At 39.2% G+C, this 14,892-nt stretch overlaps 1 protein-coding gene across 1 annotated transcript; it reads right to left on the reverse strand.

Annotated features, from left to right (window-relative positions):
- Window positions 1-4,928: 4,928 nt before the first annotated feature.
- On the reverse strand, window positions 4,929-7,431 carry LOC118242166 (phospholipase A and acyltransferase 3-like). The gene is made up of 5 exons (XM_035531007.1): window positions 7,346-7,431; window positions 6,709-6,768; window positions 6,419-6,539; window positions 6,060-6,289; window positions 4,929-5,478 (listed from the first exon to the last, which is right to left on the reverse strand). Exons 2-5 carry the CDS (start codon window positions 6,724-6,726, stop codon window positions 5,383-5,385), a joined length of 465 nt encoding a protein of 154 aa, XP_035386900.1. The 5' UTR covers window positions 6,727-6,768; window positions 7,346-7,431; the 3' UTR covers window positions 4,929-5,382.
- Between the last annotated feature and the right edge of the window lie 7,461 nt (window positions 7,432-14,892).

Below are 14,892 nucleotides of genomic sequence, written 5' to 3' on the forward strand. Positions count from 1 at the left end.
GCATGTGTCAGGTAGGTTAATGAACTGAACACAATATTGAAGTTATCCTTGTAAATTTGACTGATAGAAATAAGAGAAATTTATACCTGTTCACTAGTAACTACTGGCTTGTAAACTTTCACCAACTGCCGTCTGTCCTCATCTAATGTGATTGTTCTTGTTTTAAAATTCATTTTAACCCATTTTTCAGTTTTTCTTCCCAGTGTTTTTGGGTTGTTCACATTAGGTTTCTGATAGTGAGATGTTGCTAGCACTGTTACGTTCATTTCCTGTAAGATCCTTGTGGTTCCTGGTTTTTCATCACTTTGGGGAGGTAAAATGTGAATTTCACATAGAGCAGTCATTGGTACTCGGTACGAAAGATCCATCAATATCGAAGATTCCATCAAAACAACCAATCTACTGTCTTCTGAAGCACTGATTATATTTTACTGTAAAAGCTACAACTAAATCTGACTTTCTGTAGTTGTTCCTCAGATGTATAAATAAGATCTCAGTTTGCTTTAATGAATGAATAATATGAATGATTAATAATATGATTTTGCTCTAGCAAATTAGAGATCTTTGTAAGCGAGAGGAAATTTCCAAAAAGGCATGCTGATTTAAGTTATTAAGTTTATTGTAGAATGTATTAAACATGTTTGTCTGGGATATTATTTACTTCAATAGTCTTAGCTCTTTCTTTTGGAGACTTTGAATTAAGGGTGATGATTTTTTGTGATATTTTATCATTTTTTAAATTATACCCAACAGGTAATATCACAGTTTATTGTTTTGTAAACTGTGTAGAATGTGGCAGAAGACGTTCGAGTCATAAAGTTCTGAATGATTGAGGATTAAGTTATGCATTTTGTTACTTCATTGGCTGTGAAGAAGAGAACAACCAGTCACCAAAGCCAAAATGCTTCTTTTCCCCTGATTTTAGTTTTCACATGTGAAGCCAGCGACCCCTGCTGGCTACCTATGTATCTGCAGATGATGTTTGTCAGAAAAAACACGACGCTTGAAATACAAACAGAAGCTAGGAATAACAATGACCAGCAAACAAACAGTGAACAAGACTGGGTCTTGTAGTAATGTCGTAATAAGCATTAACCGGACACAGGTGCTACAAATGATGGGCGGAGATAATGAAACACGGAGGTAAAAGCATGAGACAGGGAAGCCATGGAGATAGGACAAAGGGCAAATCGTGACACCCATAAAAATTTATTTATTTATTTATTTATTTTAAATATTGGTTTTAAAAATATTTATTTTTAAATTAAAAAATTTTTTTGAAAAACGCATTTTTATTGAAAGGCAAATACATCTTAGTATATCTAAATTTAGAACAAGTAAGGGGAAATGTGATTTGTATTTTGACAATTAATGTATCTTAACCACATTTTTTATAGGCTGTCTTAAACACTGGGCTATTGCTGAAAACATAAGTACAATTGTTTAAATTATTTTAGTCTACAGAGCACAGTAACCGTTACCCAATGGGGGATGAAACAAATGCCCTTTGCCCAAGTGAGGGGGGAGGAGCCACACATCAATAAATGAGTGATGAGGGAAAAGTGGGAGGGGCCGAGGTGTGACACTCAGTTCTCAGCCCACACATGGCAATAAATAAGTCCCTGGGCTACAAATAAAAAACTTTTAACTTTTATATACCATGACTCTTACATTAGGTAGTTAGCATTATCACTAGTTTTCAGTTCATGCTGTTGACCTATGGCTTAATATGTCGTCATTTAGTGTTTTGAGTGTTAAAGTTTCTTTAATATTTTCACAAATTCTGTTTTGTTTTTGTTTTTAAATTTCAGATAACATTGTAGTGTTGTTCCATAACATTGTATTATCATTGTCATCTTTTTTGAGATACAGTTGTTGTTCTGTTGTGATTGTTATGAGTTTTGTCTAATTGTGTTGAACAGTGTGAAGCTGTGCTGTGCTGATTCTTTCACTTCTAGTAATGTCTCTTCTGTATCTGCAGTGTCAGGAAGGAGCAACAGCTCACACACCCCAAACAGGAAAGAAGTCTTTGTTTCTGTGGTTATGCATGCTGACCCAGAGGTTCATGTTGAAGGTGGCACGATTCTTTTTCAATTTTTTTCTTTGATATATTGTTGTTATTGTGTTACTTGGAGTTTCCCTACACCAGTCATTATGAAGATGGCCTTTTTATTGAGTTGAACTGCATTATGCATGATACATAATGATTGTTAACTGATATATTCAAAGCTGGTATGTGTTTCCGTTTGTTTTATGTGTGTTTAATTGTTGTATTTTGTATGTGTTTAAACATTGTATCTTCATTTAATTCATTTTGTTATATTCTGTGCAAAGTGGTGGTGGTGAAGCCCGTGACACATTTCCAGTAACGAGCACTGAAGTTATTCTGTTCAGTTCAGTAGCTGCAGGAATCCACAGCGGCACGTTTGTCTTCCTCCAGCTGGAAGCAGCGGAGCATTTCCCTCTGTCCCATTGCTCATAATGATCACTCACAGTGTTACAGTGGATTACAGTTATGTCATCACGGCCTCTACTGGCACTATCGCAGCAATACATTTTCATTTTTCTGTGCTTGCTAACTTTAATGTTCCAAATTTTCCTTATACCTGTGGAACTGTGAGTCTTCTGCCAATTCTCTCGTATAGTCAGTACTGTGTTTGTGCGGTGTCATACAAACCCCAAAAAGAGGCATTGATGGCTTTCTTTTCACCATAAGACTGAACAGGTTTGAGTATGGACAGTAACTGTTCCATATGGAATGCTTATAAACTGATTAGCAGAATTTTCTCAACATGGTCTGCTAACTGTGCTCAAAGCTGCAGAACAGTTCAAGAGAGATGGTGTTAAATGGACTGAAGAAATTAAAAAAACATGATCCTCACAGTATTGCCTTTGTCCAGTGCATCAATCACTCCAATGCTATCCTGCTACACACACTGCAGAGGGTCCAGCGCTGAACTGACCATTGGGCAAACATCATGTTCAGAGAGCTGATCAGTAGTGGTGTCCCTCCAGCAAGGAGACTTGTTGTATGGTCTTATTGCAGTGGGAAGGAAATATTTCACATGTTGTTCTTTAACACAGTGCAGCTGTTTGAGTCGACCACTGAATGTGCTTCTATGTTCTATCACCATTTTTTGGACTCACTGCAGAGGGTCCAGTGCTGATCTGACCATTGGTCTCAGGTGAGCCAGCATCAGCGTTTCCAGTGTCTTCATTGGGTGGGGTGTCAGAGCAACAGGCCGGTAGTCATTTAACACCACTGGTCGCTTTTTCTTGGGGATAGGAACCACACTAGCAGTTTTCCACATGACTGGGATATTCCAAAGAATTCCACACAGCTTCTCAGCACACAGTTTCATTACTTTTGGCTCAAGGCCATCTGATCCAGTGGCTTTGCCTTGTTTAAGTTTCTTCCTCACCTGTTAGGCAGTGAATGCTGGTGTTGTGTGCTGTTGGGCTGGTCCTGAGTGGGGGGGGGGGGGGGGGACGAAGGGTGGTGTTGTTCAGTGAGAATGCTGGTGGCTGTTGCTGTGTAGTGCCGTTAAACTGCGATGTTTGTGGCTGTTGCTGTTTAGAGGCGTTAAACTGAAGGGCCATTGTTGGAGACAGCCGAAAATGATGCGGCAGGAGGAGACCCATTTTCAAACCAAATAAAAAACTGATTTAACTCACAATTTCCCACTGATGTTCCAGGGCTGCACTGGATGAGGTCTGTGATGTCTTTCAGGCCTTTCCATACGTCACATGCATTCCTGTGCTCCAATTTGGTCTCCAACGTTTTCTGCTGGTTCGGGAGGGATTGTAGGTTAATCATATGCCATGTCTTGCTACCGTGAAAGTATCAGAAAGCATCATTTGGAGGTACAACAGAGTCCACACAGAAATCGATGTATTTTGTAATGCATGTTATCCCATCAGTATTCTGATTTTGTAATTTATAGAGAACATCCCTTCAAAGCGATGTATGTTTTTAAACTTAAAAACAAACAAAATAGACAAAAAAAAACAGGGAGCCACTGTGACTAGTAGCTGCACCAAGCAGTGACATATGAAGAACATGCTAGACACGATTAAATACAGAAGACCATCACCCAAAGAGTTCTCGGCAGGTACAGGTGGATATTTTCATCTAAGCTTTTCCTATTGGTTTATGAGCTAAACATATCAAAGACTATATCAAAGACAAGAAGTTCATTATGAATAGAAGTAGATTCAGGGACAGTAACAGAAATACTGATCTGTGGATCATAAATGGTCCTCATAACTGATTTACGTTTTTTTTATGCTGAAAATCATAAAGTTTAATCTCTTCATAAATTCATTAATGTGTTAAAATGAAAACTACCACATACATGTTCAGGATTAGAGCATCTGCTGAACACTGTAAATGTACTGAGCATGGTTCTCTAAGGTTCTCTGTGGTTCTGATTCAGACACCTGTTCACCATGTGTAATCAACCTGGGTCACAATATAATATATATTTTGCATCTTCTACTGGTGTTTGTGACTTCTTGCCTTTTTATGTGTGTTACAGAGCAGCATTTACAGAGCATTTGTCTGAATTCTCTATCTGATCATGGTCATTAAATCCTTAAAGGGGTTTGTTTGTTTTTTTAGGTTCATTACCACAGCATCTGAGATAACATTCCTGAGATAACAAATGTATATGAGTAGGAACATATTTCAGATCATTTGGAGTTTTCAAACAAACAAACAAACAAACAAAAAAAAACCAAACAGTTATATATGATATCCTGTCATACTAATAAATATGTTGCTCTGGATAAGAGTGTCTGCCAAATGCTGAAAATGTCAATATGATGTTATGATGTATGATTCTAAAAAGTTTCAAATTCTATGTTGGCTAAAAATATTCAAACTTTCTTTGGCTTAAGGGCAACAAATGAAAACAACATGACAAACATACACACCAATCTTTATTCACTTTAAATAAAAATCCTCATTCCACATGCAGTTGACATTGCAGATATAAATGTTTACAGACTTTATGAATGAGTTTACACACAAAAGCCTGCATACAAAATTCAGAAAACAATAAAAACTAAAAGTAAAAATGCTAACTGTATATAAGTGATCCATTGATGAAAGCATATTTAGATTTAAGAAAGAACACTTTAGGTTCAAACTTACTCTAGTAATTATGTAGTTAATTTCTGTTCACAAAAATTACAGGACCACTCATTGCTCAGTTTTTTCTTATGGAAAATATTTTGTGAGTTTGACATAAGTTTGCGAGTCTCGCTTGTCTGTTCCTGGGCAAACAGAAAAAGGTTGCTAGCATAGTTTAAAGCTTGCTTTCGAAATTGCAGCAAATTTTGTATTCCTTGAAAACTTCAATACTCTCCTGGTAAATCACACTATGTAAACCTTTGTATGCCTGTGCCTGTTCCAAACTGATCTTGTAAATCATACATGTGATCATATTTATCTTTCCCCAACATTGATTGTTCAACCTAAAAAAAATAAAATACATATTAATGCACACACATCATAATTCATTACATTTCTAGAACATTTATTTTTCTAAGATAATGAAAGAAAAGAAGTTTAATGAAAGCAAAAGTAAAAACAAGAACCAGACACACAAAAACAAATAAGGAACAAACATGCATAAATGGAACCACAATTACTGCACAATATGATCTCAAACAATGGACAACTATGGCTCACACACACACACACACACACACACACACACACACACACACACACACACACACACACACACACACATACACACACACATACACACACACATACACATACACATACACATACACACACACATACACACACACACACACACACACACACACTTTCCCCCAAAACAAAGAGATATTTATACAGAACCAAATGGGTGAGTAAACAAAGGACAGGTGAGGAAGTTGGTAAACAAAGGGGGGTTCGTGGCAACAAGTGGAAACAGGGAAGCAACAAAAGCACATGGCAACACAAACAAAACAAAACATAAACAAACGCCACATGGACTGGTGAGTTGTGAAGCATGACAGATTCTTTTATAGCCAGGACATACCTGTGTAGAGCTACCATGGCCTTTTCCATACCTCAGCTCAGATGCGGCTATTTCACAGTTAAAATTACTTAGATCATAGTGAGCTTGTGTCCCGATCTTGGCTTCAGCATCTTTCAGAATCCTTTCAGGAGGCAGAGGATTTTTCTTGTTATCTTGACTATTATCAACATAGTAGTCGTGTGTGGCCACATCCTTGATGGACTCTTTCTTGTAGGTCCCTTCAGAGAATCCTGGGGAGGGAAGATCATTAGAAATCAGTGAGAATAAAACATTAAGATGTTAAAACAAACATGGACATAAAACTGGAAAACAAAGCCAAAATTTTCAAAATCAGCCCTATTTACAAGGTAAATAATTACCTTGGTCAGGTGCAAAATGAATCACATTTCCTGCTCCATCAGCAATCCCATAGTGTTTGAATACCACGCCAGAAGGTCCTCGAGGGAATGCAACCATGTCCCCCTTTTCTGGCTCTGACTTCTGTGATAGTGTTACAAACATAATAAAGCATTCAAAACGAAATCTCTTAAACAGTAACAGAGTCATCTCAAGGCCAGTCACACAAACCATGTGGTAGACATGAGACAAATTAAATGCATAAGGAATAAAATAAGGAATTTTGCTTTACTGTGACAACGGCTGTACGCACATTTGTTTTCTTTTCCATTCTGGCTCTTCCAGGCTGGCTGGACCCGATGTAGAAGAAGAACTAGCAACATATTCCAGCATAAAATAGTCTCAAAATAATACACTTTAGAAATACGAACAAGTGTTTGCATGTATGTTTCTTTACATGAATTTAGTTCAAAAGGAAGTACCAATTAAAACATCCATCTGGTTTCACATAAAGACTTTTAGTTTTCAATTTTATTGAATATTCATAATCTAGAGTAACGGTTTTATTACGTGTTTTGAATTTAGCTATACTCAAAAAGCGATTGCATTAGGCCTGAACAGAAGTCATTTGTTGAGCTCACTCGCTGTTTGTGTTTAGTTACTTGTGTATCCTAGCCCTTGTCTAATTTGTCATGTATCTCCATGTTGGCTGTATGACCCTGGACTGCTTTAACGACTCTGATTCTGGATTTGCCCCTATTAAATCTCGATCTTCTCCGCACATGCGTCTGCCTCCTTACCGCCCAACGTTACATGAAGTCAATTACACAACGAGCATTTGATGTCATTCACTTTTGTATTAAGCCAGTATTAAAAAGATTTAGAGATCGTGTATATTAGTCATTGAGAAACACTAGATTTCAGTTATCAGTTATGGTGCAATGACTTACCAAATGTAGAGAGAGAGAGAGAAGAAAACGTGTTCAGTGAGGGTGTGTGGATAAGAACAGGCTGCAGCACACGGACTACGCTGCTGTGCCCTCTTTTAAACCTGGTTCACATCTACAGCGCACATGGATACGTCATACAGGGAGGAGCTGTAGTCGGTGTACAAAAGAGCAGATATGTCAATCATTTTCGACTGAAGTCAATTACACAACGGGTAATTGATGTCAGTCACTTTTGTATTAAGTCACACAGAGTTTGCATTTAGCACATGCTTTTATGCAGAGCGTCTGCTAAACGGCGTAATTGTAAATTGGCTGCAGTAAAAAAAAAAAAGAAGACAGAATCATAGCCATGAAAGTGCTGTGACATTCCTCCTGTTCTGTCCCAGTAAAACCAGAAGTACGGCACACGGGCTTGTGTGCAGGTGTTCCCCCGTGTTCCCTAAAGCTCCGCATGCCCAAAATCATGACACCTTAATATGCAATATTGACAGGGTTAACTGATGTATTTGAGTAAAACTTTAGCTTTTTGCTTCTATTCTTCTGACTAATGTGGTGGAAAAATGAGAGCACATCAAACACGGACAGCTTTCTGCATTGCGTAGTAAAAAAGTTTATTATAGAGTTCTGTCTCCTGTATAACAGAGAAAGAGAACTGAACCGCAGTACAGTCCCCCTCCCCTTATACACAGACAGTGGCAGTAACGCCCAAAGCGAATAGAAAAGAAGATAAATTAAAAAAAACGACTCCTACAGTGTATCTGCTAATCATGCTTTGGTTAGTCTGGGCGTTCATGATTCCTCCATCTCTATGGTTAGAACAGTGCGCGCACCTGCTCAGCCACTGCTGGGCTGATAAGTGTGACACTCTTTGGTCCTGCAGTGTTCGGTGTACTGCGTGTGGGACTAAAACGGTAAGAGGGGAGTATGACAGTACGAACACATGCCCAGGAAAAACAACACCTGTTTCTTTGTGGTCGGTTTAGGTAGCCAAATTATAGCTTGTCCTCAGTTGTGAGACATCCTGTGTGTATTCCCCTTAATAATATGCCCCAAGAAAGTTACTTCCTCTTTACAGTTCTGTAATTTTTCTCTACTAGCTTTATGCCCTTCTGCAGCTATATGTTTCAACAGGCATAAAGTGGCTTGCTTGCACAACTCCTCTGTTGGCGCTGCTAATAATAAATCATCCACATTTTGCAGCAGAGTTGTGCCTGCAGGAAGGGTAAGACCTTCTAAGATTTGTCTTAATGCTGCATTATAAATGGTTGGCGATTCACAATAGCCCTGACAGAGGCGCGTAAACGTGTAGGGTTTTCCTTCAAAGGAAAAAGCAAACCAAAACTGGCTATCTGGATGTACCGGTACTCTAAAAAAAGCATTCGCCAGATCCACAATGGTGAACCATCGACAGTCATGTGGTATTTGTGATAATATGGTGTGCGGATTTGGCACTTCAGGCGCCCTTGCTTGTACTGCTGCATTTACTGCTTGTAAATCTTGCACAAATCTCCACTCATCACGCTGTGGTTTCCTCACAGGAAATATGGGGGTACAGACAGGCGAGGATGGGCATGGTATTATTACACCGGCGTCTCGAAGGGATTGGAATACTGGCCTAATACCTTCTATAGCCTCCTTTTTCAACGAGTATTGGGGTTGTTTTGGTCTGTATGTGCCCTTTGGTGTAATCTGCACTGGCTCACAATTTTTGATTAATCCCAAATCGTTTTTCCCTTTAGCCCACAAGATATCCGGTACCTCGCTCAAATAATTGTCATGCTTGAATTCCGATGCTACAAAGTTAGTCAAGGGTAGACTCCGATGAGGTGAGGTAAGCTCTACAGTTCTGTTAGCCGTAATTACATACGGCAGAGTCATTTGGAATGCATCTACTCCTGCATTATAGTGAATAGTGGGTTGTTCAGTGGGTTCCCATCTGTGGAGATGACTCATTCGTCTTATCCATGGTCCCACCTCCCGCCATTGTCTAAAAGGATTATTTCTTCCTAGTGAGACATGGGGGATGGAGTACTCAACATCATACCACCGTTTCTGTTCATCAGACAAAATCATCCCAATACAAATATTTAGTTCTAATGGTCTCTAGGTTTTTATGACAGAAAAAAGCTTCCGCATACTGCTTGTCTGGACCATCGGAAACATATGCAGTCACATGCAAACATTCAGCATTCATATAGTTAAATCTTCCCTTAGTTGCCCTTCTGGCGGTTTCGATCATGTGTTCGGTTATTTTCCCTGACCCACCTTGCAACCCCGACTCGTAGATATATCCCGGCTCCCCCTCTCCCAGCTGCACCATCTGTGCACCGGCTTCACCTTCCGCGAAGGTAACACTGAGTCCCTTTGGGGAGCTTACTAAACTACAACTCAATTTGCACATCAAATCTCGAGCCAGCAGGTTGATCGGGCACACAGAAGAAATAAGGAACCCATGTCGAAACTTTCGTTCCCCCATCTGACATTGGAGAGGCGCAGACATCCTTTCATGCACCACCTTTCCACTCGCACCCATTATGGACACCGTCCTATTAGTAATTGGTACATTAAACCCTTTGGCTTGAATTACTGAGTGCCTGGGACCGCTATCTTCGATTGTTTGCCGTTAACAGTTAAGATAACTTGGGGTAATGCTAGGGGTCCCTTACTTAATTGCTGAGAATACACAGAATAAAAATCTGGCACTTCCCTTTTTTCTGATGGGGTTGGTGGTCCCTCACAGCTGTCCCGCCTCTCCTCCGCCCGTCAGTCCACCTCTTCCAGATCGTTTCTCGCGGCTTGGCCGTCTGGGTCTGGACAGTTTCTGAAAAAATTTCCTTCTTTTCCACAATTGCATCATGGTGAACATGGCTTGATCCATGTTGTCTGCTCTGTTCTTTGAATTTGAGCTTCATGATGTCTGGCATAGTCTTCAGCCAGTCTGCTGAGTCCAAACGAGGTGTCAGCATCCATTTCCTGGTTAACCACTCTGAGGGTGATGCCTTCATTCTATGGCGTGGGCTTCATCTAAGAGACCAGTGTGTGGTCCTGCTTGAGGCAGTCCATAGGTGGGTGGACATTCCGCCGCCACTGGATCAGGCACCACGGCTGCTGGTTTCCGTTGCAGTGGAGTGGAGTCGAAATCGGGATTGGCTCTGGAGGACACACACTGAGAAGTGGAGTTAGGTTCATCCCCCCTCCCAGTCCCCTTAGTTTGTTTGTTTGTTTGTTTGTTTTCTTTCTGTTATCCACATTTTAAGACTTGCTATAATATTCCCATGGTGTCTATCCCATACCTTACGCTGACCAGAATCCCTTGGTCAGTTTTCAATACGTCTAAGTATATTATTAAGCAGTTTCACACTCAAGCTCTCATTCCGAGGGAACCCATAACAATCTACCCATATCGGCAACCACTTTAGGGAACTCTCCCCATAGTCCCTTCGCATGTCATTATGTAAGGGCTGGTTTCCTCGGATGGGTCATATTGCATTAATTTAGTATTTTGGGATCCCATTTTATTACTCTCTCAATGCATGTGCTGCTGTAATTTAGTCCCGTTAATGTATCTTATGCTCCGTTCACTCTTGGACTGATTCTCTTCGCAGGACTGCTGTTCCCAGAACTGCACTCTTCTGGACCAAGATCTTGGATGTTGACCCTGGTATCTGTTGGAGCCATTCTCCCAGTTTGGGGGTTTCAGTCTATAGTGCTGCGATTACCATGATAACCACAGTTACCTTCACCCCTTAATATATTGTAAACATGGATCTGTATATTGTAGCTCAGTTCAGAGAGCTGATCAGTAGTGGTGTCCCTCCAGCAAGGAGACTTATTGTATGGTCTTATTGCAGTGGGGAAGAAATATCTCGCATGTTGTTCTTGAGCACAGTGCAGCTGTCTGAATGTGCTTCTATGTTCTATCACCATTTTTTGGACTCGCTGCAGAGGGTCCAGTGCTGATCTGACCATTGGTCTCAGGTGAGCCAGCATCAGCATTTCCAGTGTCTTCATTGGGTGAGATGTCAGAGCAACAGGCCGGTATTCATTTAGCACTACTGGTTGCTTTTTCTTGGGGACAGGAACCACACTAGCAGTTTTCCACATGACTGCGATATTCTGAAGAGTTCCACACACATCTCAGCACCCAGTTTCAGTACTTTAGGCTCAAGGCCATCTGATCCAGTGGCTATGCCCTTTTTAAGTTTCTTCCTCACCTGTTAGGCAGTGAATGCTGGTGTTGTGTGCTGTTGGGTTGGTCCTGAGTGTGTGTGTGGGGGGGGTGTTGTTCAGTCAGAAGACTGGTAGATGTTGCTGTGTAGAGGTGTTAAACTGCAGTGGTGGTGGTTGTTGCTGTGTAGAGGTGTTAAACTGAAGGGCCATTGTTGGAGACAAAATAGAGTATTGTTTTCATCATGGTCATTAAATCCTTAAAGGGGTTTGTTTGTTTAGGTTCATTACCTCAGCATCTGCTATCCCATGTTCCTAAGATTAATGTGTATTAATAGAAATATATTTCAAATAATCTGGAGTATTGTTGGAAAAAATCCAGTTATGTAAGCCACATAAGCATGACAAACATGCACCGAGATTGTAATGGTGAGCGTTAAGGACGCGGATGCATGTATAGAGAAGAGTAAGATTTATTAGGGGCAAATCCAGATTGAGAATCATTATAATGGTCTAGGGTAATTGAGCCAATACATAGAGTATGGGGATACATGATAATAAAAACAAAAGCACACAAAGGCAAACAGGGGAAGCAGGCTATAACAGAGACTAGGAAGAAATCGGAGGCTAGGAAAAACAATAAGGCTAGGAAAAACAGTCTGACTAAGATACATGGAGTGCAAACTTATGGGCATACAGATACGGTCTTTCAAAACCTTTCAGACATATATCCAAACATCCAATGAACAGCCAAGACAAAGGGAACAAAACAGGGTTTAAATACATGAACTAATTAAAGGTTCAAAAGGCTTTATTGTCATTTCAGCTATATACAAGTACACAGCAAAAACGAAACAATGTTCCTCCAGGACCATGGTGCAACAACACAATACAATACAGTGCAAAATGTCATACAATAAATAAATACAGGAACAATACACAATGAACAGTGCATTTGACATTACATTTATTTTGACCAGTACACAGTACTGGGAATATGTAAAGTGAGTTGTGCATAGGAGTCAGTGACATGCTACACCGAACATAGCAGTCACCGGTAGCAGCCAGAACAGTGCAGAGTACAGTGCTGGCTTAGTACAGTACTCTAGCAGCAAGTAGGATAATGTGCAAGACTGCAACAGGAGTGCATATAAGTGTGTGAAGTTTGACTTCAGCAACTAGTCCAAAATTCAGAAAATAATAGAAATTAGAAGTAAAAATGCTAACTGTATATAAGTGATCTGTTGATGAAAGCATATTTAGAGTTTAAGAAAAAACACTTCAGGTTCAAACGTACTCTAGTAATTATTTAGCTAATTTCTAAATACCATGTAGTAGACATGAAAAGAATGAAATGCAAAAAGAATAAAACAAGAGGACTTTTTCATTACTGTAGCAATGAATGTATGTACATCAGTTGTATTTTCCATATAAGCTGTTCCAGAAGATTGGCTTGATGTAGAAGAATTGCTTGCTTCAGGGAAGAACTACCACAAAATATCTTCCAGGGTACACTAGTCACAAAATACTACATTTTAGAAATAATAACATACGTGTGTGTGTGTGTGTGTGGGGGGGGGGGGGGTCATCTTACCGAGAGCAACTTCTTATAAGGACATATTTAATGTTGTATTTTCCATTTTAGGAGACTGCCCTACAATCGGTAAATTTATTATTTTTAATTTTATTATTTTTATTTCAACCAGTGGAACAGTCAGGAGAGAGAGTCTGTATCGGGGTGATAGAATGAACATAAATGTTCATTAATATTATATATTAATATTTGTTGACAAGCTAACACAAACTAAGGCTAACGGTGTACCCGCTCGGTAGCGAGTGCTAAGTGCTGGCTAGCTAGCTTTATATATTGATATAAGATTTTTAAACCAGCATAGCAACAACAATATATGGTTCAACTTGGTAATATATGATTTTCTTTTAACGAGTAGTAGATAGCAACTCATGGTCGAGATAAAATCTCTCAGTAATGATCAGAAGATTAACTAATTAATTAATTAATGACCCTTCCATTAAATGGCACATTCGCGAAATCATGTGAATTCACCGCTGCGTTGACAGGTTTAATAGGTGTAGGTGAATTCAGCGTTAGCTTTCTGTTTCTGTTCCTTCGACTTGTGTGTATAATAGTTTGTACTCAAACGGTAAACGGTAAAGCTTGCTAGGTATCGTTTTCTACTACAGAGGTTTTAATGTACAAACATTAGTCAGGTAATCTCGCTTTCACTCCGTTTTCAGCCCATATGTATTTTAACAGCTCTATGTAATGAAACATTTCTGATTTAAATTTCAATTAAATAATTTTCAACCTTTATAATAATTTTAAACCAATTTTCATCCTTTAAATAATTTGTGTTAATATATAGCTCCTGGAAGACTTGGACTGTTTGCAGTTTAATGTATTTTTACTGATTATGTAGATATCAGTATGTAAAAATGGACCAAATGGATAACAGATTATTCCATATATTAGTAATATTTTTGAATAATTGATTGATATTTTAATTGAATAATTAAGCAAGTTAATCACCATCTCATGTTTAGCAGAGTTTATATAACACAGCTCAGAGCACACGTTTTCTACATCATCACGCATGGATTGCGGTGAATACTCCAAACATCTTTATAATCTGTACAAGATTCTTCTGCCTCTGGATTCAGTGACTCATATTATGTTCATCAGTGTTGCGTGGTATTACTTAGATAGATGCTGCAGTGAACATTTGCCAAAGCTGAACATAATAGAATGATCTTGTTTCAAAAGGAAATGGCTGGGAAAAATAACATGTAATTGTTAACATGTAACACATTTATGTATGTTTTTCTTTCTCCAGTATTTAGTCTTGTGTGAATTTTTGTGTTTACAAATAAGACTATAGTGAGAATAAGCATGACTACCTAAATCCTTAACTTCCACCATCACAACATTATGGAAACACCATCACAACATTATGGAAACAGTACCACAATTCCCTAACAGATTTGTTTAGTTCTTTATGACGAAAAGAACTTTAATTGTAGTTTATTTTCACTGCTGAGGGGGAAAAGTGCTGAAATATCTCCAACTATGCTGTTCTGAGTCCTGCTGTATCCAGGCAGGTGCCTCCCTGTGCTGGCTTGGTTTTCAGTCTCTGTTTATCAGGCTTACTCAATAATCAGATATAGTGTGATTACTGGGATCTTTGGGTTCATAGGAGCAATAATTTTTAATGGAGTAGCGGTCTTACTCAGTCTCCTACTCTCTATGAGACTGCAGCAGATGCTGTGTAAGGACAAGATTGCTGGGTTTATAATAACGGGTACATTTTTAACACTAATGGCATCTAAGATAAGCAACGTATTAACTCTTCTTTCACTCTCCT

Source organism: Electrophorus electricus, chromosome 10 (assembly GCF_013358815.1).
Source record: "Electrophorus electricus isolate fEleEle1 chromosome 10, fEleEle1.pri, whole genome shotgun sequence".
In the NCBI taxonomy this organism is placed as follows: domain Eukaryota; kingdom Metazoa; phylum Chordata; class Actinopteri; order Gymnotiformes; family Gymnotidae; genus Electrophorus; species Electrophorus electricus.